Raw genomic sequence first — 25,658 nt, forward strand, 5'->3', positions numbered from 1 at the left:
TGCCCTCCTTCATGCCCATCACCCAGTTACTCCATCCCCCCACCCCCCTCCCCTCCAGCAACCCTCAGTTTGTTTCCTACAGGGAAGAGTCTCTTATGGTTTGTCTCCCTCTCTGATTTCATCTTATTTTAGTTTTCCTTCCCTTCCCCTATGTTCATCTGTCTTGTTTCTTAAATTCCACATATGAGTGAGATCATATGGTATTTGTCTTTCTCTGACTTACATTACTTCACATAATACTCTCTAGTTCCATCCTTGTTGCAAATGAGAGAGACCGTTTAACACCCCTCCCAAGCTTCCCGTAAGCTCATTTACCTTAAAAACAAAAGTCCTGACACGCAAAACTAGCAAGGCACAGATGAATGTGGATATGGCTATTAGGAGGCAAAAGGTAAATGTCACCGATCTGTGCCCTTACCTAAGCATCCTAGGTCAAGTAACCCATTCCTTCTGGAAGGGGTGATGCTAACTTTATCAATAGGATTCCGCTAAAAATACAAAGAAAAACCATCACCAAGATACCATATATTTTCAAAGTATTTTGTTGCATTTTAGAGCTGGTTGAATTTCAGTGGTGGGTAGAGCTTTTTATTTCAGATACGTTTTCGTGGTACAGTTTTACAGTCTTACTCTTTCTAATCTAGGAGCGGTCTCATCTTACGCCTTGGAACTTAATGTGACAGACTCAGAAAAAGCCACTTGCCTTTATGCAAAATGGCAGATGAATTTCACAATACACTATGAGACCACAAGCAAAACTTACGTAAGTGCTTTTCTTTTTCCTTGAGTTTTACAGTAGGAACTCAGTTCTACCCTTTATCCTTTGTATACATTTATGTAAATAAGATTTCATATGTTAACTGACTTAACACTTAAATTCTGTGGGTTTCCAAAAACATACATACTTGAAGGTATTCTGTTTAGTGTTGGAAGGAATATTTTATTTCATGGGTTCTTTGGAGTTCTTCTTGCAGTTGATTAAGGGCAAATGATCCGAAGACTGTGGCGTTTAGGTCTGACTACATCTGTAATGCTTTAACATGTACACATCAAAGCTTTCCCATTTTTAATAGTTTGCTGTTAAAATCTCCTTGGGGGGGTATTCTCTCAATCCTTTTGCCTTCTTATTTTCTTTTAGTTAAGGTCCTGCCTCCTTATAACCTGATTTTTTTTTTTTTTAAATCAAGAATAGAAGTTCAGGCCCATTTTCCTTTCCCTTTTCGACATACATGAATTTGTCCAGAGGACTGGTATGTAGGTGAAGAATCTGAGACTGGTTTACACAACGGGCCAGGCCAAGGGCAACCTGGCCACGGGGGAGGGGGGGGTGACAGAGACTGAATTGGCACATCCTCTGCAAATGCTTGGTGCTCATTACTGCCTGTTAGCTCCTTACCCCCGAACTTCTTTTTCTTTTAGAAAACTGTAACCATTTCAGACTTTAGCACTGCAACATATAATGGAAGCATTTGTGGGGATGTCCAGAACAATGCCAAAATAGCAGTGCAGTTTGGATCTGGTTTTTCCTGGACTGTGAATTTTACGAAGGAGGAGTCTACTTACTCAATTGACGGCATCTCGTTTTCCTACAACATTAGCGATAATACGACATTTCCTGATGCTAAAGATAAAGGTAAGCTTACAAATTAGATTTCTGTTATGTTCTCTTGCTCTTTTTTTTAAAGATTTTATTTATTTATTTGAAAGAGAGAGAGAGAGAGCGCGCTCGCACGCACGCAGCGGGGAGGGGCAAAGGGAGAGAGAGAGAAACCCAAGTGGACTGCCCGCTCCCATGCGGGGCTCGATCTCATGACCCTGAGATCACGACGTGAGCTGAAACCAGGAGTGGGACTCTTAACCGACTGCACCACCCAGGCACCCCTCTCTTGCTTTATATTAATAATATAAATGTAAATAATGTAAGAAATCATCTGCATGCATGTCTGTCTTCCTAACTAGAACAGAAAGTTCATGTCTTTGTATCCCCGCCACCCCACGTATGGCAGTGTTCGACGCGGTGATGGTATTTGCAGTCATTGTTTGAGTGTTTTACTTTGTACCACGGAGTACCCTAAGTGTGTGACTAGCTGCACCTCAGTCCATAACAGCAAGCCTGGGAAGTAGATATTATCCCAGCTTTATAGGTAAAGGGAATGAGGCTTGATGAAATAAATGACTTCCCCGGAGGTCACACAGCTCGTCAGTGGGTGAGCTGGTGTTTGAACTCAAGTCTGTTAAGCTTACAGAGTTCATGCCTTCACTATTATTTTTTATTTCATTCAATAGTGGGTAGTCAGCAAATGCTGAATGAATGAGAAAATCCTTTACCGATAGCTATTTTAAATCTGCACAAGTTCAGTAACCTGAGATGGGCAGAAATGCTTCATCTTCAGATCTTTTTACCATTTAGATAGGATTTGGACTGGAAAGTAAATGATTAATTAAAGGCAAAATGACTGAAGTCAACATTTGTTGCTATTTTGAGACAATTTCAGGTCAAAACGAACTTGGAAAAGCATTGGCAATAAGGCGTTCTTGTCACTCTTAGAACCGAAATGCATACTAGATTTTTTTTTTTTTTTGTACTAAATATTTTGAAGGCATGGATAGTGGAGATTTCAATTTTGTCAGGGCTATAATTCTCCTTTCTTTCCCTTCTATTGAGGTTCGAGTTAACATGGTGTCTGTAAGTAGCTTAGCATTTTTCACAGATAGTATTTCTTTCCGACCCCAGAAACACAGGCAGATGGGCTTCAGTTGCAAGCCCTGGGGATGAATGACTAATTTGGAGGTATGGATATCAAAAGATCCTATTTTCGGGACCCAGAGATGAATTAGCTCATGCAAAACTTGGGAGGTAACATGGATGGAGACTTGGAAATCAATCCTAGTTTTCTCTTTCCTAATCTCTTCGTTTGAGAGGATGACCGAAGCGAGACTGTTACTGGTTTACTTGATATATTTAGCTTTGTGCCCTGCATTGTCCTTTAGAACTAGTCTACGATTTGCCCCTCACCTTCAAGGAGTTCTAGAACAAGTTGGGGAGACAAAGCAAAATTGTTTTTCCAAGTTAGATGGCAAAAGTAGAAAGCGCTTGAGATCAGTGTGATTTGTTGTTGTTGTTCCGGGGTTTTGTTTGGGGGGGGGGACGCCTGTCGACCCTCTCTCTCAGGGTACAGAGTAAACGTTGCGGATGGCATATACTTCCCGAGCCCCTCTGCGAGTGCCGGTCTGAGTGTGTCCTCACCAGTGGTCTGCTTGGGAGCAGAGAGAAAGGAGAGGTCAGCGGGCGTTGGAGGAGTGAGAAATCTTGGTGTAGGGAGGGACCTGAGCTGAATAGTGGAGTGGCTAATGGAGCTTGAGTCAGGCAGAGAGCTTGAGCAGAGGATTTCCAGCAGGGGGAAGCATAGTATGTGCAGCGGAAGCTGGAGAGCTGCCTGATGAAAATAGAGGCCGTGTGTGTAGCAGAAGGAAAATCAAGTGCGCTGGGTGCAGCGGGTCTAAATGATAGGGGGCCTTGGAAGCCAAGGAAAGGCATTTAGCTTGATGGGGTAGACACTGGGGAACCATTTTAGGTTTTTAAGCAGGAGAATGACATAACAAAAGCAGAGACAGTAGTTAATAAAGAATGTTCTGCGGGATTAATTGGGAAGTGAGGAGACTGCAGGCAGAGATATGGCAGCTTTAAGAGGCTGTTAGAGTAACCAAGGGATGATGCAGCGTGTGCCTAGACCAAGGGGGTGGCGGATAAAAGGACAAATCTGACAGATCTGAATGGAAAAGATATGGACTCTAACATTAACATCTCACTCTCCTCCTTTTTATTTTAAACGAGGGGCCGATGCAGTTTTTTTTATTACTAGCGTCTATGTAAGAAGATATTTGAAACTATTTGGAATTTAAAATGGCTTCCTTAAATGGACTGTTGTTTTTGAAATAATTTAGTGTTTTATTTTTAGGCATCTGCTAATCGAAGTAACTTTGAAAGCTGCTATTTTCTTTTAAAAGTTTTTTTGCATGATTAAAATACAGAAAAGTCCAGAGAATAATATAATAGACCTACATGTATCCGTTACCCGGGATTTATAAATGCCATTTTTTTTTCATATTTGCCTCATCTTTTTATTTATTTAAAGAAATAGGGGCGCCTGGGTGGCTCAGTCGTTAAGCATCTGTCTTCGGCTCAGGTCACGATCCCAGGGTCCTGGGATCGAACCCCGCATCGGGCTCCCTGCTCAGCGGGAAGCCTGCTTCTCCCTCTCCCACTCCCCCTGCTTGTGTTCCCTCTCTCGCTGTCTCTCTCTGTCAAATAAATAAATAAAATCTTTTAAAAAAATAAAGAAATAAAACCTTACAGATACATTTGAGGTTTCCTCTGTACTCACTCCCCAGAGCTTCCCTTTCTGCCTCCCAAGAGGCAGCCACTCTTAGGAATTTGGGGTGGAGCCTTCCTATCGGTGTGTTTATATTTGACTAATCTGTACACATTCATAAATAATATAGTTTAAAAAAATTATCATTTCATAGTAGAGCTCCAGTATGTCTATAGATTGTTTTTGAGGTCTCTCTGTATAAGACAGTTCAAATACCTATTCACTTATGTCAACAGTGAGAAACCGTTTTGGGGAAAAATGTTCTGGTTCTTGGCTTAAATTGTTTTTTCCTTTGGCCATTAGGGGGTGCCAAGACAGCATTAATTGGCTGCCTTGCTACATGATGGAGAGACTCCGAAGGCAGCCCCTATTAAGGACCTTGTATCCCTTCCTTCCTTGCTGCTTCTCCGAAAGAAACTAAGCCATTTGGGTGGATAATTGTGATCATAGTCTTTTTGAGGTTTCACCGTAGGCATTATAATAAAAACTCCATGCAGACTGACTGTAACTTACTCCTTTCACATTCTGAAGATTTCCTAAAATGGAATAGTCTTGAAATGTTATCCAGGAAGAGGTTCCAAAGGCTCATTTTATACTTTGGGATAGTAGCACAAAAATAAGGATTTACTCTAAAGTCCTTGATGAATCCATCTTTCTTCCTTCTTTGGTTACAAAGCCCTGTTGATCGTACCTTAGCTGTGTTTTCAGTTTGGTCTCTTTGCTCTCTTTCGACTGCCTCTCACCATCTTAATTTAGGCAACCTCCTCACCTTTTACCTCAGCCAGAACAATAGCCTTCTAACTGCTTTCCCTCTTAAATGACTTCCCTTAAAAGTTTTTTCCCCTGCCTAGCCCCTACAATTTTGCCATCTCCCTTAGAATAAACTATGTGTGTGTTATTTATTTCCAGCTTTAAAAACTGACGCTAACCTTCCACTGCTAACAGAATAAAACCTAACCTGCCCTCCTCCAGTTTCCATTAACGCGTGGCCACTTGCGACTCGTCTTTCCCTCCTAACCCCCCATCATGTCTTTCCTCTTACTCCCTGTGTTTCAGCCCCAGTGAATTTGTCATTTCTTGAACGTGCCATGTCCTCTGTCACCTGAGGATGGGGTGAGGCAGGCAGGCAGAAGGAGAAGAAAGTCTATAGATAAATTTATGTGATCACTTTGAGAACTACCTTCTTGGGAACAGCTAGTGTTAATCTTGTTTTATAGGAATTTTGACCGTCCGTGACGCTGTGGGATTCAGAATTCCTTTGAACAACATCTTCAGATGCAATAGTTTATCAACTTTAGAGAAGAATGGTGTCGCCCAGTCCTATTGGGATGTTCATGTACAGGCTTTTGTCCAGAATGGCACAGTGAGCACAAAAGGTGAGTTCTTCAAGTATACATACTTGGATCCTGATTTAAGATTAGAGTATGCCAGCTGGCTTTCATTGACGTTGTTATCTGGAAGCATTTCTATACTAAGCCTTGTTCGTAGCTTACACTGGACTATAAAGTTTTTGTAAATAACCACAATTCTTGTTCTTGTGGAACTTGCAATTTCAAGTTGATGATGTACACGTTGTACTGATGGCTTTGTACAAATGCTCGACCTATAGTGTTTTCAGCTGATCAAACCTAATCTTTGTTTGAACAAATCCTCAAATAGCTTGATCATCAGCTCTTTAGCTTAGGAATGAGATTTTTGTGTTCGAATCTTGAATTTTATAAACTGCTTTTATAACTTATATATGACTTTATGGAAATGTCATAATTTCTCATTCACCAGCTCTGAAAACCTACCAGCACTTCCTAAGAAGAGGTTGAAATGCCTCTGATTTGTTGAAGGGGTGATACAAATAATGATACAAATAAAAGGTTCATTTGTATTTAAACCCTTTAATGATTTCTGAACGTTTTCCTGGTTAACACTGTCCTTCCTTCTAGTGGTTGTATGTGGGAAAGAAGAGGGCAGGAGTGAAATGTTTTCAAACTTAAATCTCTCATTTTCACATCAGAGGCAGGTGACATTCTTTGGGAATAAAGGGACTTTGGGGTCTAAAAAGATGAGTGTGTGGTAGATAAAGTATGAAGTAGATAAAGCGTTTGTATGTGTCTGGTGTGTCATAACTCTTAGAGATTGTCGGCATCCGAAGCAGCAGTTTGGGAACCTCTGCCTGATTCCCCTAATATAACCCTTTGGACTTCTATTGTGAGAAATATTTTGTTCTTTCCTGGCCTTATGAATTAAGAAAAAGGCCACTTGAATTTATTTTGTCCTTTGTTTGTTTCTTTAGAGTTTCTGTGTGAAAAAGATAAAACTTTAACCACTGTGGTGCCCATCATCCCCACCACTGCACCATCACCTACTACAACACCCACTCCAAAGGAAAAACCAGAGGTGGGATCCTACTCGGTTAATAATAGCAATGGTACTTGTCTTCTGGCTACCATGGGGCTGCAGCTGAACTTCACTCACGATAAGGTATAGTTCTCTGGTTTTATTGATACGTTCTTCTCGTATCTCCTTTCAAATATGGTGTATCCTACCTCTGGCCCAAGAGTAGTGTTGCTAGCCTGGTTCTGTTTTAAAGATTTTTTTCTTGAAGATTTTACTTATTTATTTGACAGCGAGAGAGGGAACACAAGCAGGGGGAGTGGGAGAGGGAGAAGCAGGCTCCCCGCAGAGCAGGGAGCCCGATGCGGGGCTCAATCCCAGGACCCTGGGACCATGACCTGAGCCGAAGGCAGACGCTTAACCACTGAGCCACCCAGGCGGCCCTGTTTTAAAGATTTTTATTTTTTATTTTATTTTATTTTTTTTTAAAGATTTTATTTATTTGTTTGACAGAGAGAGACACAGCGAGAGAGGGAACACAAGCAGGGGGAGTGGGAGAGGGAGAAGCAGGCTTCCCGCCGAGCAGGGAACCTGATGCGGGGCTCGATCCCAGGACCCTGGAATCATGACCTGAGCCGAAGGCAGATGCTTAACGACTGAGCCACCCAGGCGCCCCTTAAAGATTTTTAAATATTTATTTGAGAGAGAGAAAGAGCACGAGCAGGGGAAGAGGCAGAGGGAGAAGCAGGCTCCCCGCTGAGCAGGGAGCTGACATGGAGCTCGATCCCGGCACCCCCGGGATCATGATCATGACCTGAGCCGAAGGGAGAAGGCAGACCAGACGTTTCACCGACCGAGTGGCCACCCGGGTGCCCCTTTTAAATGGAGATTTGATGTTGACTTGTTGAGGTCTGATAAATTTGGAGTTACTGTAACCAGGAAGAGTTAATGTCCCTGTCAAGGGGTTGTCTTGGCCAGCAGGAAACCTAGCCGTTTCAGGGACTCTTTGGGGTTTAGATTCTTTTTTTTTTTTTTTTTAATTTTATTTTTATTTACTTGACAGAGAGAGAGATAGCAAGAGCAGTAACACAAGCAGAGGGAGTGAGAGAGAGAGAGAAGCAGGCCTCCTGCCCAGCAGGGAGCCCGATGCGGGACTCAATCCCAGAACCCTGGGATCATGACCTGAGCCGAAGGCAGACGCTTAACCACTGAGTCACCCAGGCGCCCTGGGGTTTAGATTCTATTTACCATCAGTAGATCAGAGTACACACAGGTGATTTTTATTTCAGTCCGTTTAAAATATAACTCCTTCACATTTGTATGTGAAATGCAGTGTAGGTTGATGTTTGGCAAAGTGCCGCTGTTTCCCCGCGATGACTCCAATGCGCTCAGGGCTCCAGTCCGGGGTGGCACTTGTGATTGCAGTGTTCCACTGAGCCTCCAGGGGGCGTGCTGACGGGCAGATCCCACTTCCAGAGTCTTGCGACTTCAATAAGCCAGACAGATGGCTCTTGTGCTCCATAAAATGTGTCTTTTCTTTTTTTTTAAAGATTTTATTTATTTATTTGACACAGAGAGAGACACAGCGAGAGCAGGAACACAAGCAGGGGGAGTGGGAGAGGGAGAAGCAGGCTTCCCACGGAGCAGGGAGCCCGATGTAGGGCTCGATCCCAGGACCCTGGGATCATGACCTGAGCTGAAGGCAGACGCTTCACGACTGAGCCACCCAGGTGCCCAAAATGTGTCTTTTCATTTGGCTCATTACAGAGGAAGCTTCCCTCTTGTTTTTCTTTTCTTTTTCTTTCTTTTTTTTAAGTTGTCTGAGTCATAGCTTGAGGGCCTGGGCCAACTTTGTTTGAAAGTAAGACACCATAACCTTAAGTATGCAGACAAAAGGATTTTTTTGTTCTCCACTGAAGTTGCTCATTAGAGTATAAGGTTTTTGCTGTGGATGCGTATGGTTAAGCTGTACCTTTCTCTCTCTTCTTCCCCTGCAGGTTGTTTCGGTTATTAACATCAACCCCAATACGACTGACTTCACCGGGAGCTGTCAGCCTCAGACTGCCCTGCTTAGGCTGAACTGCAGCAACATCAAGTATCTTGACTTTGTCTTCGCTGTGGTGAGTAACAGATTTCTCTAAGATTAAGTTTGTTTTCTTAGAAACACATCTGAAAGTCTAAATAGCTATGTGTGTGTGTAGGGGGGTGGATTTAGCTCTGTTTTCCATTTCAGCACTACTGAGTTATAAAGTGTAGCCCATCGACCCCTCTTAATCCCTCATAGTCACCTCAGTGGTCTGTGGGCTGGATTCTTAATATTCATGTTCACCAAAAGCGACTATTCGCCCATTATATAGACTTCACAGTAGGGGCAAGAATTAACCCACTTCAAGAAAACGAAAACAAAAACCTCTCTAATCTACCCAATACAGAAATATTTAATAATAAAAGTATATATATTTATATATTATATATTGCAAAAGATAAAAAGTAATTTCCATAATATGTTTCTCTATTATTGGTTGGAAAACTCATGTTTGTTTACTCTAATATTTTAGGTTTTGGGGAGGCTATACTGTTTGTCATAGTATCAGTAACAATAATAGCTAACATTTATCGAGTACTTGCCATCTACAAGACTCTGTGTAAGTACTTAACATGCATAAAGTCATTAAATCAAGATAGCGTATAATGGTAGCATTCGGATTTTTGTTGTTCATGCTTGTATGAAGGGCTGAACCCTAAAGAGAAGATTCCAGGTTAAGCATATGTGCTCTGCTTCTTGCTAGCATAAATTCATCACCGAGGACTTTCATTTCTACCTTCTCAGAAGCAGTTATTACCCTCATAATTTTTGGGGGGTGTGTGTGTGTGTGTACGTGTTCTGGCAAATGGGAATGGGAAAGAGGGGACAGCCATCAATGAGGGAAAATTTAAGCCGCCGGCAGTTCTCAAACTAAGGGTTATTGTATAGGTAGATTAAAAACCAGTTCTGCTTTTAAATAAGATTACAATATCTAGGGATGGGGAAATACTCTCAACATCTGATATATAAAAAAAATTAGATGTGTGGTGTTTGTTTCAAGTCCAAACTTGGTATCTTTAGTCTAAAGCCCTTTTTCTCTATGGAATATACGCAGAGTAATTGAGGATTATATCAGGCAATTATATCTTAGAGAGGTTTATAAAAATCTTCCCTTTACCAGCGTTGAAATCATTCCTCTGTTACAGTACACATGTGACCAGAGGATTAGTATTAAAAAGGTCTGGTCAGGCTCGTCCTCTTCGATGCGGTAAAGCAGGCTTCCCCAGACATATTCTCTTTTAAAGTTATCTCATAGGGATTATACTATCAGTAAGAATGAATAAAATAGTATTTTAGGTTCCTTCCCTTTGGAGTGATTGAGTTTGATCTTTCTAGCTGTGGTCAGGTCCTAAGAGGAACATGGTTTCTTCTAACTCTTACGGGGAAATATTTAATAATTATAATATCTAATTTGCCCAACAGACTATTTTTTTTAAAGATTTTATTTACTTATTTGACAGAGAGCACAAGCAGGGGGAGCGGCAGGCAGAGGGAGAAGGAGAAGCAGGCTCCCCACTGAGCAGGGAGCCCGACGCGATGTGGGGCTCCATCCTAGGACCCTGAGATCATGACTGTCCTTCCCGCTTGTGCTCTCTCTCTTTATCTCTGCCTCTTTATCTCAAATAAATAAAATCTTTTTAAGAAAATAAAAAAAAAATAGTGACATTTTAACCATGCTATAGGCACTTTGAAAAATCAAGAAACACCTGCAATATCACCAGACTTCACTGGGGCCCATCTTCAACCCTGTCATGATAGACACTTTGAAGGAGAATTTATTGAATTCGAGTTTGTTGAGTACAGGATGCCATGGTGGGATTCAAAGAAGAAGGCCTCTATTAATAAGGAGCCCACAGTTTAGTGGTAAAGATAAAAATATACAAATGACCGTTTTTGTGGAAGGCCTTGAATACTACACTAGGGCTTTTGAACTGGATTCTGTGGGCAATTAGAGCACCATTGGGAGGTGCATTCCGGGTGGGATGAGTGATAGGCCAGGAGAAAATACAAAGTCTGTGAGAGTATAGAGGGGCAGTGGTTAATTCTGGGTGTAGGAGAGTCAGCAGGGTTTCACGGAAGAGATGACATTTGAGCTGGACCTTCAGGGATGGGTCAGGTTTGTACACGTGGAGATAAGGGGAGTAAGCGGAAAAGTATACGTTATTTCTGGAAAAAGGAACGCGATCAAGACCAGCTGGGAGAATGAGGCACGTGGCATGTGAGGGAAAGACAGGCATGGGAAAGTAGGTGGGACAAATCGTGGGGAGCCTTGAATGCCAAGGCGAGACATAGCCTAAGGCGAGGAGAGGTGTAATGAGGTGGTCAATTCCTTTGTGCTTCCTCCTGACATTTCTCTGCATCTGTCCCCTCCATTTTTGTTCCCCACGGCCTCTGCCCTGAGTCCAGCCTGCATGACCTCTTACCTCCCAGCCTCCCAGCTAGTCCTTCTTCCTCTCCTCCCTTGGTATTCTTCTGCATCCGCTTAATCTTCTGGAAGCACAGCTCCTCCCCAGAAAGCTTCAGCGGTTCTGTTTTACCAACAAGGTAACCTCTAACTTCCATGGCAGGGTAGTTCAAGTCTCTCCCCCACACTGCCCCCCCCCCCGCCCCCCGCCGCCATGCAACGGAACCTGCATAACCTGCATATCCGGCTTTGTGTCTCCTCCTTTCCCTTCTCATGAAGCCTGTGTTCTGTGAGGTAGGAGAGCGCGGTAGCAACCAGCGCCTCGGCTCTGCAGCCAGACTTCCGGGGTTCAGATCCCGCCTCACTGGCCACTAACCATATGGCCTTGGGGAAAATCACTTAACATCGCCATACTTCGAGCACCCCATCCCAGAATGGAGTGTTACGGTTATTCAGTGACACCTCACCTGTAAAAAATTTTTTAAGATTTTATTTATTTATTTGACAGAGAGAGGCAGGCAGAGGGAGAGTGAGAAGCAGACTCCCCACTGAGCGGGGAGCCCGATGCGGGGCTCGATCCCAGGACCCCGGGATCATGACCTGAGCCTTCGGGTGCCTCACCGACTGAGCCACCCAGGCGCCCTCACATTGTGAAGTTTTAAGAACATCGCTTGGCACTAAGTTTTCAAATGCTGCCGTACTTGTGATGGTGCTTATTTTCTGGCTACCTTTACTCATGCGCTTGCCTTCCTGAATACCCTTTTCTGCTTGTTTCCTCATTGAATTCGGCCCAGTTCAAATGGCGCATCCGTAAGCTCGTATCGCTCTGCTTCTCCCCTACTTCGAAGTCATCTATCTCTTTTTAATTTTTATAATTTATCGCTGTCTTTTTTGCAATATGGTTATTTCTTTATGTATTTGTCTTCTCTTCCCTGGCAGATCGCAGACACGGTGGGGGCAGGATCCAAGCCCGGTTCATTCGGCTAGCTCCCTGGAGTACTTAGATATGTTGCCTTGTACATGCTAAGCACTAACGTAATTAGAATGACTGGCTGATAGATGCGTGCTTCACAAAGATAATAGTGGCGAAGGAAAGCTCCCAGCTGGAGAGGCTGAAAGGCGGGGAGGGAGCCCAGTTAAGAGACTGTCATGATCCAAGCTAGAGGAGGTGGGGGCTTAGCAAGTGACAGGAGGAATAAAATGAGGGAACGAATTGTTGAGTGTTGAAGAACCACGTGACTACACCGTTGGTCCAAAAATTGGAAACAAAATGCAGAGGAAAAAGGATTCTGTCACATTTTCCTTAGCTGCAGTTTATTCTGTTGGTCCGGGTCTAAGCCATGGTTTTATCTTCTGGGTAATAGGATTAGATTGCTTTTCATCTGTAGATATTAACTGTACCTTTAGACAGGTGTGATGTGTTGATTAACTGGAAGCTCTTTTTCTAACAGAAAAATGAAAACCGATTCTATCTGAAGGAAGTGAATGTCAGCATGTACTTGGTTAATGGCTCTGGTAAGCAAAGCATTGGCCTTGGGGAAAAGAGTAGGTTACACTGAAGGAATAGAAACCATAGTTTTTTTGTTACCAAATAGTGCCTTTTATTTAATGGAACAGAAGAATCTATGTGAAAATTATACCTTGACCACAACTGAAAATCAGTAACTGAGAACTATAGTGTTTTTATCTTTTCAGTCTCCCTCATTTTCAAGTAGGGTGGATAATAGTTAAGGATGTGACTGATTTTTAGACCACAGAAACATCTATAGGAAGATAGGAAACTTAGTGATCCTAAGAATTGCTTTTTTTTGGTAGACCCTGTACCCCAGGCTCCCATACTTCACTGAAAAATTCTGAGGACTGTCCCATTTCTTACGTTGATAGAATAAGAAGTTACTAACAGGGGCCCCTGGCTGGCTCAGTCGGTAGAACATGCGACTCTTGATCTCTGGGTCGAAAGTTCGAGCCCCATGTTGGGTGTAGAGCCTACTTAAACGAAACAAAACAAAAGCTCCTAACATGTTTGTTTTCTTTAAAGTTTTCAGCATCGCAAATAACAATCTGAGCTACTGGGATGCCCCCCTGGGAAGTTCTTATATGTGCAACAAAGAGCAGACTGTTTCAGTGTCTGGAGCATTTCAGATAAATACCTTTGATCTGAGGGTTCAGCCTTTCAATGTGATGGAAGGAAAATATTCTACAGGTAAGAACCGAGCAAGTTTTATCAATAACTTATGTTCTTATGTTGACTAATAGGTGGCTTTTCCTTTGACTCATGGAAATTTAAGCACTGAAATAGAGAAATATGAATTCACCTCTTGTGACTCTGTTGGAGAGTTCGCATGGCCTTGAGCAAGTTCTGTGAACTCTGTATTTGGCCCATCATTTTGCTCAAAGTAGATTTCTTTGTGTGTGGATCTGAAACCCACTTGCAACCAAGTTCTTAAAACTCAAAACTGATGGAAGCATTCAGTGAGCTTTGCTTAAGGTATTGATACTCCCCGCTAGGTTTTAGTTTGTGGGAAGGATGGCAGCTTTGAGCATCTGGGATCTGTTTTCTTGGGGCCATCTTCTCGTTGGAAATATTTTCATACACAAATAAAAGCAGTTTGGTCTTACTTTGTTAAGACAGAAGATTACGGTTAGGCAAAGCCTCAAATACCATGGACAGTGTTTTGGCCGGCTGAAGTGTGCATGAGGCTTTTTGGAAGATCTGCTCGGGGCTGATGGTGGTATTTATCAGATTTTTAACGAAACCTTTTGTGGAGGGCTCATGGCAGTGCGTTTATACAAATATGAAAGATGCATTTGGCATTACAAGCTTAAAATTTGCACGGAGGCAAAAAAAAGTCCATAAAATTCCTTAATTGACTTGTCCTTTAAAACTGATTACTTAAAATTGGGGGTTTGTGGATCACAGCTCTGCTGAGCAGAGCTATTCAGACCATCCACATCCTTTTTAACAGTTAATTCTATGGTTTAGAAGGAAATGTGGCAGCTGTGTTTAAAAGTGACTATGCCCTGAGCCGCTCAGCTGCTTTTGCGCTGGTGCTGGTCACCAGCCTGACTTGGTTAGGCCAGAATAAGTTGGGATCCTCACCCTACCATTCTCATGCCTGGAAAGGTTAATCACACTTAGAAATTTTTCTCAAGAATTTGTTTTCCCTTTTGTCAGTATTGCTTATGTACTACAATTATTTTGATCCTTTCATAGTTTTATTTTTGAGTCTTTATCTAGCTCCCCTCCATTATTACCCTAATTTTAGGTCCAGATTGGTGTTTAGAATTGAAAATCATTTGCGGCGTGATACCAGCTTGAGTCTGTTCATCTATCTAGTCAGCTCTAATAGCGATGAGCTGCATTCTTTCCCGAATTTGAAACTTTGGTTTTTGTGTATGTCGAATTAAAAATGGTACCCAAAGGAATACACAACATTGAATACTGGCAGTGAACATGTAATCTGTTTGTGGAGCTAGGTTCTTGACTATGGGTACCTATAGGTACAACGCACTGCAAATTCTTGACCGTGCAGGAGGAGGAAGTAAGCTTGCAGTCAGGTCAAAGAGTGTTGAATGGATTTTACTGGATCAGACTACTCTCTGGAAATAGAAAAGTTAGCCCCCTGTGGGCTGCCAGCCCTAGCCAGGTTAATAAATGTAGTAAACACACGCACATCAGTAAGAGGTCCCAGCTTCTTGACTTCTGTAGCCACTAGGATCATATACTCTAGGTCAGGGATGCGCAGAGTTTGTTTGTAAGGTACGGGCAGTAAGTGTTTTAGGTTTGGAGACCACATGGGCTCTGTCACCACTATTCAGCTGTCCTGTTGTAGCACGAAAACAGCCATAGGCAATAAATAAATGAGTGTGGCTGGGTTCTAATAGAACTTTATTTATGGATACTGAGATTTGAATTTCATATAATGCTCATGTGTCACAAAATTTCTGTTGTTTTTTGGGGTTTTTTTTTTTTTTTTTTGGCCATTTAAAAATGTGGAAAAGCCAGTTTTAGCTCTTGGGCCAGATTTGGCCTCCAGGCTATAGTTTGCTCTCTGCTCTGAAAGATTCGAGAGCCAGCATGGTTCTAATCCCATGATTAAACCTTTCTGATCTGTTCTCAGTTTCCCAAAAGACATTCACTCTAGCACTAAGAGGCTAATCTGGCTATGTAGAGATGGGTTAGAACTAGCTCTCTTCATTTCTTTTCTTTTCTTTTAAAAAAAGATTTTATTTATTTATTGGGGCGCCTGGGTGGCTCAGTCGGTTAAGTGTCTGCCTTCGGCTCAGGTCATAATCCCGGGATCAAGCTCTAGCTTGGGCTCCCTGCACAGCTGGGAGCCTACTTCTCCCTCTCCTCCTCACCTTGTGCTCTCTGTCGCTATCTCGGTCTCTCTCCAATCAATCAATCAATCAATCAATAAAAAATATTTGAGAGAGAGAGCGTGCACGTAAGCTGGGGGAGGGGCAGAGGGAGAAGGAGAGAATCTCAAGCAGACTCTGTGCTGAGCGTGGAGCCCCATGCAGGGCTCCACCTCAGGACCCTGAGACATGACTGGAGCCAAAACCAAGAGTTAGATGCTTAACTGACTGAGCCACCCAGGTGCTCCTCTTCATTCCTCTATTTTAGAAAGGACTTGGAATATGAAACACATACACATATATATGTGCTTACTCATAGATATAAATGAGTATGTATGTATTCATACATATGAATATACATACACCCACAAAAGAAAAGGCAAATACGTTTTAGGATTTTAATTCTAGAGCAATCCATAATTTTCTGTAGCTTTATCATTAAAATATACCTGTCTTTATTACTTAAAGTTGATTTTGTAAGAGCATTTCTGACTTTTGAATCAACATCTTTTACTTTTGGACATTCATTTTTGATTATACTCATTATATGTTACACACTTTTTCTCACCTACAGCCCAGGAGTGTTCGCTGGATGATGACACCATTCTAATACCAATTATAGTTGGTGCTGGTCTTTCAGGCTTGATTATCGTTATAGTGATTGCTTACCTAATTGGCAGAAGAAAAAGCTATGCCGGATACCAGACTCTGTAATACTAATCCATATGTGATCTGTGTTACAAAATAATAAAGCAAGTACAAGTTCCAACATGCAATACTGTTCAATTTCAGGTATATTTAGTTGTAATTCTGATTTTAGAATGGATGGTGTGGGGGATTTCAAACTTACATAAATAAAAACACCCTAAAAACTATAAACTACAACTTAGTCACCTGATTTTGGTTTCCCCAACCAAGGAATTTTAAAACTGTTATTTCTACGGCAAAAAGCATGTGTAAAATCACCTGATTATTGGTTCTATTCTATTATCTTGAATTAGTATTTCAGTGTTTTCACTTTATGTATTCTGACTAGAAATATACAGTTCAGGAAAAACAGTTTTCAAAAAGAGATTTTTTTTTTTTTCCTGCATGTAGTCAAAATTGAGACCGTGCATCCTACAGTGGATTTGTACTTGCTCCCTTTGTACTTTTTTGTGATTTTGTTTGCAGGTTAACTTAGCTACTTTGGCGTTGCTGCATATTTGAACTATGAGAGATATGCCAGTAGATTTGAACAGAGTCTAGTATTATGTTCTTAGCAATGAATGCTTTTCTAATGCCTTTTGAATATACTTGTATTTAATGCGGCTGTAATGACAAAAGGTACAAAAGCTGTATACATTTTGGAATAGGTGTTAATCTTCTTGTTTAATCCTTTTAAAAAAAAACTGGATTTTTCAGTCTTTTAAATGGCAAGACACAAGACTATTCCAGCTGGGCATTTCAATCCATTTTCTAGGTGCTTTAGAGATAATTGCTAGGCCGTGCCAATTTGGGGCATTAGTCCTTTGTTACCTGTAAATTGGCCTGTGCGTACACTGCGAAAATGAATGTAGTTTCTCTTTAGCTTTGCAGTATCCTTGGTGGTGGTAGTATGTTATGTTCTTTTCTTGTTTTTTTTTTTTCTTTTTCTTTTCTTTCTTTTCCTTTCTCTTCCTTTTCTCTCCTGTCCTTTTCTCTTTCTTAAGAAATGCCAGAATGTCCTAGAACCCAGATAAAGAAGTGCACTTAGACTTAGCAAGTAACCTGCACCTAACCCAAAAGTCTTGGTCTTCTCTTAGTCCATTAAAAAGTTGTTCTTTGTTTCCGGCTTGCATTGATATTTACAACATTTACTAATTTGGCTTTCACATTTAAATAGTTCTGTGCTAATCAAAACTTAACGTTATTATTGTTCATTATGGTAGAATCATTATTAATTCATGTACTTTGTGTTCGGTTTTGTGCTCTGGGGAGATGCACCAATTGTCCATTTACCGTGCACCACCTAATGTTTATATGAGAAAGCAAAACATTTCAGCTTGATAGTTAACACGTCAAGTATTTCTCGCTGCTTCCAGATTTTTTTTGGTATTGGAATGGCTGAGTAAATATTAAAGAGTTGTTAGTATGCAGCCATATATGTAAGGTTCTTGTGTTTTTGGGGTGGGAGATGACGTGCCCCCATATTCACTAGAAAATGGGACATCTGGGTTCCAAACTCTTATCGATGTTGAACTAATTCGGTAGTCTAGCTCTACACACCACGCACACACAGAGGCAATTGCCTGTTAGCATGTGGATGTCTGTAAGTATCTTTCGAGTTATATTGGAGTGGTAAATATTTTCTCCCACTTAAATTTGCCCTCTGCTTAGAGTAGCCTGAAACTCTTATTGGCTCAGAATCAGATTCTTGACCAGCCTCTTCCTTCCAGCTACACTGAGCTGCATTACCAGCTTAAGGCACTTTTGGAGGACTAAATATAAATCCAATTTTTAAAACTTATTTTTTACTTAAATAGTGTTCTAGTGTAGGATTGTTAACCTTATATGAATGGATAATGCTTATAAGAAAATAGACATTAGATACTTCTCGTGAGTCAAAACAAAGCAGCTTTTTTTTATTTTGAAAATAAAAATTGGAAGCACAAGTGGGTGGCACGAGCTTAATGCTGTTAATGTTTCTAAAAGTTTTTACATTTAGATTATATACCTAATTCCTATTAAAATACCTCTGATTAGCACTGTTTTATAGAAAATCTGACTTCACTGAATATTTTTGTATTTTACATGGACCAGTTTATATACTCTTATTTACGCTATTATTTCCTATAGCCACATGTTCTTTGTACTTTTTGTAGTTTTGTTTGTTTTACTGGGTTTACACTTTGATGGTCTAACATTGCTATTTGGTTCTGGGTGTTTTTCATGTTTTAGCATTTGTATAAAGAAACTGGTCCATGTAAATACTTTTCATGTGTTTTCTTTTTCTCAAATGTTTAAACCACTAGTCGATGTATGGTGTTTCTCTTTAGATATTTGCCTGTCCATTTGCTCAACATATTGCTTCTAAAACAAACAATAAAGATTCTTTTATTTCTTAAGGAAATTTGCTCACATTTTTTCCCGTTGGTTAAAGTGAAAATTTTGTATGCTATATGACAATTTCTTCCAAAAGGGAGGACTTTAGAAAAGCTTAGAAGTGGAACTAAATTATTTCCAGAACATTCTGTGTATTACCATCTGGAAGAGTGGTCCCATACATAGATAGGTCTGTACTGATGCTGGGCTGGCTACGGAGTGAGAATCACCTGGGAAGCTTGTTAGAAGAATGCACATGCGGGGCCCCATTCCTAGAGGATTTCACTTAGCAGGTCTGGGCATGTGTGTGCGTGCACGCTTGTGCCTGCGAGTGTGTGTGCGTGTGTGTGCGCGCATGCACGTGTGTGGGTGTGTAAGCTCCCCAGTGGGGTCTGGTGGGTAGCCAATCAGGGAACCAGTGATCTAGAATATGTATTTCATGGGAAAAGCTTGAGACTATCTCTCTGTTCGCTTTTCTCCGCCCCTCTAAGTTGGGGCTGATACTCGGTAGGAACCTGTGGCAGCTATTGGTCTGAACCTAAATAGGATTGTGTGCAGTCACTCTCTCAGATCACCCTAAAATCCTCGAACCTTCCAATTTCCCCATAGCTTCCCACACACAAAAACTTGGCACCCTGGCTAGTACCTTTCCTCTGGCTTACCTACTTAAGCTGTGTGACCGCCAGTTAATCGTCACAACTCCCAGCTCCGCAGCTAGCTGCCATGTGACTTTGGCCAAGCTGCTTACTTCTGGGGTCTCAGCTTCTTCATCTGGGGACCGAGGGCTTTAAAATCCTGTTCCTCTTAATTTCTGTGAGTGATAGTTTCTATTTCAATGACAGTTTGAGTATTTTTAGAAGGAATCTGATAAGCCACTCGTTACAGTCAAGAACATATACTTTACATACAGTATAAAGTGTACCAGCTGAAGTTTCTTGCACGTTTCAGGAGGAATTCTTGTAAGACTCAGATATTTTTAAGATTATAGCATTTCATCCTTATGTCTTTAAGTAGGTAAGGTTATATTGTCTTGGGCTCATCTCTCTCCCACCCATCTCTTTTACTCTGGGAACTAACTTTCTCCATCAGTAATTACCATACCTTGTTTTTGAAACTAGTAGAGACATGTTTGGGTAATACTGAGTAGCTTCGTGATCTTCACATTCATGTGATGTACTTCAGTTTGACTGTAGATCTAAAAGGTATATAATAAGATGTCGCGTGAGACTATGATTTTTTTTTTTTAAGATTTTATTTATTTGAGAGAGAGGGAAAGAGAGCACAAGCAGAGGGAAGAGGCAGAGGGAGAAGCAGGCTTCCTGCAGAGCAGGGAGCCCAATGCGGGGCTCGATCCCAGGACCCTGGGACCATGACCTGAGCCGAAGGCAGACGCTTAACAACTGAGCCACCCAGGCGCCCCAAGACTATGATTCTTTTTATTTTATTTTTTAATTTTATTTATTTATTTGACAGAGAGAGACACAGCGAGAGAGGGAACACAAGCAGGGGGAGTGGGAGAGGGAGAAGCAGGCTTCCCGCGGAGCAGGGAGTCCGATGCGGGGCTCAATCCCAGGACCCTGGGATCATGACCTGAGCTGAAGGCAGACGCTTAACGACTGAGCCACCCAGGTGCCCCAAGACTATGATTTTTTTTTTTTTTTTTAAGATTTTACTTATCTATTTGAGAGAGAGAGAATGAGAGAGAGCACATGAGAGGGGGGAGGGTCAGAGGGAGAAGCAGACTCCCCGCCGAGCAGGGAGCCCGATGCGGGACTCGATCCCGGGACTCCAGGATCATGACCTGAGCCGAAGGCAGTCGCTCAACCAACTGAGCCACCCAGGCACCCAAGACTATGATTCTTAATGGTGATTCTTCCAAAGAGAAATTTTGACACAATTGGTTTTTAAGATGAATTCTTATTACAACTGTATATCTCAGCTTTCCAACTCACACTGAAAATTGTATCTGGAAAATTTCTGAGCTATCAGAAAAATGAGGATTAACAGTATTTTTAATCTACATGAAACTTTTCATTGAAATTTCAATGGCCACGAAACTTTTTTCTTAAAAAATCTTCACTGCTTCTGTAATTAATCATTAAGTTCTTCCACAAATACACTCTTCCTTCCCCCCAGATATTTTCAATATGGTTTCCAGTGTACATTATGCAAATAAATCAGGTCAAAATGACTTACAGAATGAGATTTTCTTTTCCTCAGGATGTGATCCTATTAAAATTACTGTTTTCCAAAATGTCTTCCCATTACCTAAAGAATTTTTAAAGGTTGAATTCATAAAATCAATAGTTATTATAAATTAATACTTCACATACTAATTGAGAGCATTTTAAGTAAGTGGCAGCATCTAGAAAGATCTTTGTATTAGTGGAATTGCGTTTTTGATCTACTCTGGGAATATTTGTCTTACATGAAAGCCTTATTGGCAGTATTTATGAAAGTCGTTTCAGTACTAGGTCAAATACCCAATTTGGGAAAGAGAGGACTGTGAATCTGTTGCCAGAATAAGAAATTAATCTACTAATGAATTTTTTAAAAACCAAGTTATATTAAATCCAAGGCATAATACTTTTTGGTTCGTGTCACCTAATAGTTGATGTGGCAGGTGGTAATTTGGGAAACTGAAGGAGAGGAGTCAGTTAACTGGGTGCTCTTAACACCAAGTATTCCCAGGTCACATCTAGCAATCTCAGCTATCTGGATTTCTAACAGAACCAAGAAGCAAGTAAAAAAGCTCACTGAGCTGGCAGCCAAAGCCGACATCATAAAGTCCATAAACTCCAGGATTGCATCTTGTTCCCATTTATTGCCCCAGAGGCTAGCAAAAGCCTGGCACATTTCTTAAATGCGGGCACAATCAGAATTGCCTGGCAGCCTATTCATTCTTACTTTGACACATTTCTAATAAGCGTAATTATCTGATTTTTCCATCCCTGGTAGATTGCGAGCTAGGAGGAGAACTAGGGCAGTAAGAGGCAAGGAAATGGGAAACAGAAGTGGTGGTTCAACATCCCAGCTGCCTTCCCTCTGCAAATGGACCTCCGTCTGCAGGCACCATCCCTTCCTCCTCTCCACTCTCCCTGGCTTTGCTTTTCCCTGTCCGGGCTTCTGGAATCCTATTTCACCTACCTCCCGGGAGACCTCGTACTGTCGGCTTCAGTCCATTGTTTGCGGCTCTTGCCGTCATTCTACAAACGCATTTAAGTCTCTTCTACCCCGAAGATACCCTTTCTTGACCCTGTTGTTGGCCTTCTGACTCCCTCCCTCGTGCCCTCTCTTCCTCTAAACTTCTCGGAATGACCACTGAATGTTCCCCATCCCAAGTTCTTGATCTCCTAACCGATCACTTCCCATTTGCTCCTAAACCAGCAGCAATTTGCCTCACAGCCAACACCCTCCATATCACTGGATCCGATAGGCTTCTCTAATAGTTCTCACTCTTCTCCCTTTGCTAATCAAAACTGGTACCTTCCTTGGCTTCTGTGGCGCCATTGTCTACTTGCCTTTTTCTTTTTCTTGCTCCTTTATTCCTCAAATCTGAGTGTTCCCAAGGTTTTGTCTCTGATCCTTTTTAGATTCTATTTGCCCTTGCTGAGAAACAAACGTGTCCCTGGTTTTTACTACCACTTAGGTTCATCATTTTGTCCTACCACTTGGTTGGGACACAGGCATCTGAAACCCAGAAGATCCAAAACTGAACGTCTCCCTCTTCCACGTATCCCTCCCCACCCTTCACTCTCTCTCTCTCTCTCTCTCTCACACACACACACACACACACACACACACACACACACAAATAACTACCAACAAAACTGAATGCATACATTCTCCCTCCTGTATTCCCTGTCGGGATGAATGGCACCGGGATCTACATAATCACTCAAGTGGGGAATTGGGAGCCATTTTATTACCTCCCACCACGCCCCCAATATCCATCAGGTCAATTCTGCCTTCTCGTTGGATCTCTAGTCTGTCCCTTTCTGCAGCTATGCTTCGTTCACCCAGGTCAGGACCATATTATTGGTCTTCTGGCCTCTAGCAATAGAGGCGCCTCCTCACTGCCAGTCTCCGGTTGGCATGACTTCTACAACAAATATCCTGCCTAAAATCCCACCGTACTCTTTTTTCCTTCCATCAGTGTAAGGCGGAAGCACCTAGAGCCTACGATGCCTTTGTGCGCTGGTCCTACTACACTTTTCCTGCCTCTTTTCCAGCCACGATTTGTCCCCACTCTGCCAGCCCACCTGCATTTCCCCTCAAGTGCCGTGTTCGGTTGCCCTCCAGACAGTTTGGTCTGTGCCGTGTCCTATACCTGCAATGCCCTTCCCCTATCACCTGCACGGTTAATTCCTGCTCATCCTTAACAACTCAGCTCCAGGGTCACCTCTTTCAAAGTACGTCTTGTGTAACAAGGCTGAGTTCAGTGTGTCTCTGGAACGCTTCCGTGACACTTCGCGCGTTGCCTGCCCGTGACAGCACCTTTCGGAATTAGAACCACCGCTTTTCTTGTCTGACTCACGCTGGATGCCAACAGTCATGCCGTCCGCGCCAGCTTCTCTCGTTTTGTCACCGAAGGAGCCCAGAGTGCCTTGCGTGGAGTTCGTGCGTCCGCTTTGTGTCGCTGTCCGTTCGGTTCATTTCGTTAATACTTCTGGGCACTGTGCCTGCTTCTACATGATAACGGTTTGCCCCCGAAAGCCCACCCCCTGATCATCAAGGGAAGATTCGTTATATTTATCCATTATCTTCTGTTTAAGAAATCTGGGCAGTAGGTGTTCGGTTGATAATCTCTCTTTCAGCCAAAATGACTGTGTTTTGCGGGGGCGGGGGGGGGGCGGGGTACCTAAAAGTGTATGGTTTGGTTCCTTGGAGGATCACTTTTGTGGAACCTCTCATTCGCTGGTAAGGAATGCCAATGCCTGGTGACCGCGGTGTCAGAGGCAAGGCTGGGTATTAACATTTGCGGCTTGGAAATTGTGTCATTGTTTCTGTTCTCAATTGTCCTTTCTCCACATCTAGCTCAAGACTGCAGTGCAGATGACGACAACTTCCTTGTGCCCATTGTGGTGGGAGCAGCCTTGGCAGGAATACTTATTCTAGTGTTGCTGGCTTACTTTATTGGTCTCAAGCGCCATCACGCTGGATATGAGCAATTTTAGAACCTGCAATCTGATCGATGATATAAAAATACACGCACATGAGATTTTCTTGCCTCTCCATTTTGAAACACGTTGCTCTCTAAGATTGATATGTCGAAACGTTAATTCTTGAATCAGTCCCAGCATTTTGAGATAAGTCTCTATGAATAAAAACTGTTCTCTTTTTTTCGGCTGAAAATTAAATACTGTGTTCACTGGTCCTGAAGACAAACTGGTTAAAAACACATTGGTGTGCTGCAGTGTGTTGAGGTCTATCCTAAGAGGCCTTGGCCAAATTTTGATCCTAACCTAAGATGCCTTAAACTTACTAACATGGCCATTATAAGAATAAAATATGCAGTTGTCTCTTAATGGAATTAATAAATATTGTTTAACTACAAGTGTTCTGTTTTAATGTATAAGAACTATCCTGATTTAAGCTCATCACAGTACTTTTGCGTGTAGTTCATTTAATACATATTGATGTGACATAAATGCCCATCAGATACGCGCAAACTTGGTTTTCAGTTGAATGTCCTCGGGACCATCAAGATTTTTTCGGTTTTGCTGTTTTCTTTGAGTTTGATTTAAGGATGAAGTCAGTATCTCAGGCTTGTGATTTTTTCCCTAGGTAAAAAACAGCCCCAAGAGGCCACAACAGAACTTAAACTGGCTTCAGAATTAGAGTTTTAGAAAAATTGTTTCTTTTTCAGCAAAGACTGAGAAGATTCAAGCACATATAACCGCTTGTCTTTTTTTTCCCCGTGTGTTTTTCTCTTCTTTGGATGCCTGATTAGCATGAACTATGAACTAATTAGGACAGATTGTGTTGTGTTTCTCTACCTCATCTTGTTGATCTCTAGAGCATTAAAATCTATTTAGTGTTGTCATCAGACTGGTACTTATGAAATGTAAGCTAACAGCAATCTCAGAAGGGAGGCAGTGAAGCATAGCAACTAGGCTCTTGCTTCTTCAAGAAGGCCCCCGTGGGGCAGAGCATAGATTGGAGGGGGGGGGGTAGAGAGAAGCTGTTGTCATGAAAATGAGCTAGATAATCAGCCCCTATTGAAGCATACTCCTTGTCATATGTGCAGCTCAGATATTGAATGTATAGACAAATAAGAAGGAAGCTTAACCAATGGACTGGAGCAGACATTCACATCCAAGTGATTCTTATATTAATTCATTCTGTGTATATATTGGCTTGTTCAGAATTTCTGTAACTCACTGATTACAGTATCTTGGTACCCAGCTATCTGTCTGTCTCTGAAGGTTTTTCGTGAAATATGGTGGATCCTTCCAATAAAGGCTATGGTCAATACTGAAATCCATGTACTTGGAAACTTAGCAACTCTTTTTTGTTTTGTTTTGTGTTGTGTTGTGTTTTTAATGAATGACAAAAGTACAAAAGGAACAAAAGATAAAATTAGAGGAAAAAGTGCAAGTTATCACTCAATCATAAATCACACCAAATATCACATCTTGTTAATCACGTTAGGCTTATACTGGAAAGGGCGTTAAAGGTTATTGACTCTAACCCTATAATTTCACAGAAAAGGGAGTGACTTCGCTGAGGTTACCTATCTAGTGGGCAGCAACACCCTTATTAGCATTTTGATAGCAATTGTCCCAAGGAAATCTAATCACTCACTGGTAAAACTAGTTTAAACATGAAATTATGGGATCAGAAGGGGGCACTTTGAGCTTCTGTACTAACTACTTTCAATAACTAACACACGATGCCAACTTTAAGTATTTTTTGAAAGTACTGAATATTGGCTTTTGATCTCTGTTTGCTACTTCAAAACCTAACCCTTGGATGGGATCACAGACATGGCAGGAAAGAAGGGAATGAACACTGGTTGACCACCTGATGTATGTCAGATGCT

The 25,658-nt window shown here is 41.8% G+C and overlaps 1 protein-coding gene across 7 annotated transcripts in view; it reads left to right on the plus strand.

The window, feature by feature from the left end:
* The window catches only part of LAMP2 (lysosome associated membrane protein 2), a 71,954-nt gene that overhangs the window by 10,408 nt on the left and 35,888 nt on the right, over positions 1 to 25,658 (plus strand). For 5 of the 7 annotated variants that reach the window (XR_014141212.1, XM_081808337.1, XM_081808332.1 and 2 more), the window contains exons 2-8: positions 645 to 763; positions 1,420 to 1,633; positions 5,591 to 5,749; positions 6,661 to 6,848; positions 8,699 to 8,821; positions 12,643 to 12,706; positions 13,230 to 13,394. Coding sequence is in view for 6 of the 7 variants with exons in the window: in XM_081808337.1 (XP_081664463.1) it covers positions 645 to 763; positions 1,420 to 1,633; positions 5,591 to 5,749; positions 6,661 to 6,848; positions 8,699 to 8,821; positions 12,643 to 12,706; positions 13,230 to 13,394 (1,032 nt within the window). In the remaining variant the exon portion in view is untranslated. Of the gene's footprint in view, positions 1 to 644; positions 764 to 1,419; positions 1,634 to 5,590; positions 5,750 to 6,660; positions 6,849 to 8,698; positions 8,822 to 12,642; positions 12,707 to 13,229; positions 13,395 to 16,118; positions 18,642 to 23,650; positions 25,117 to 25,658 lie in introns of those variants that run through there. The other 2 variants (XM_081808334.1, XM_081808335.1) reach the window with 2 other exon arrangements.

The sequence above is a fragment of the Leptonychotes weddellii genome, chromosome X (assembly GCF_054177405.1).
Source record: "Leptonychotes weddellii isolate Sample4059 chromosome X, ASM5417740v2, whole genome shotgun sequence".
Lineage (NCBI taxonomy): Eukaryota > Metazoa > Chordata > Mammalia > Carnivora > Phocidae > Leptonychotes > Leptonychotes weddellii.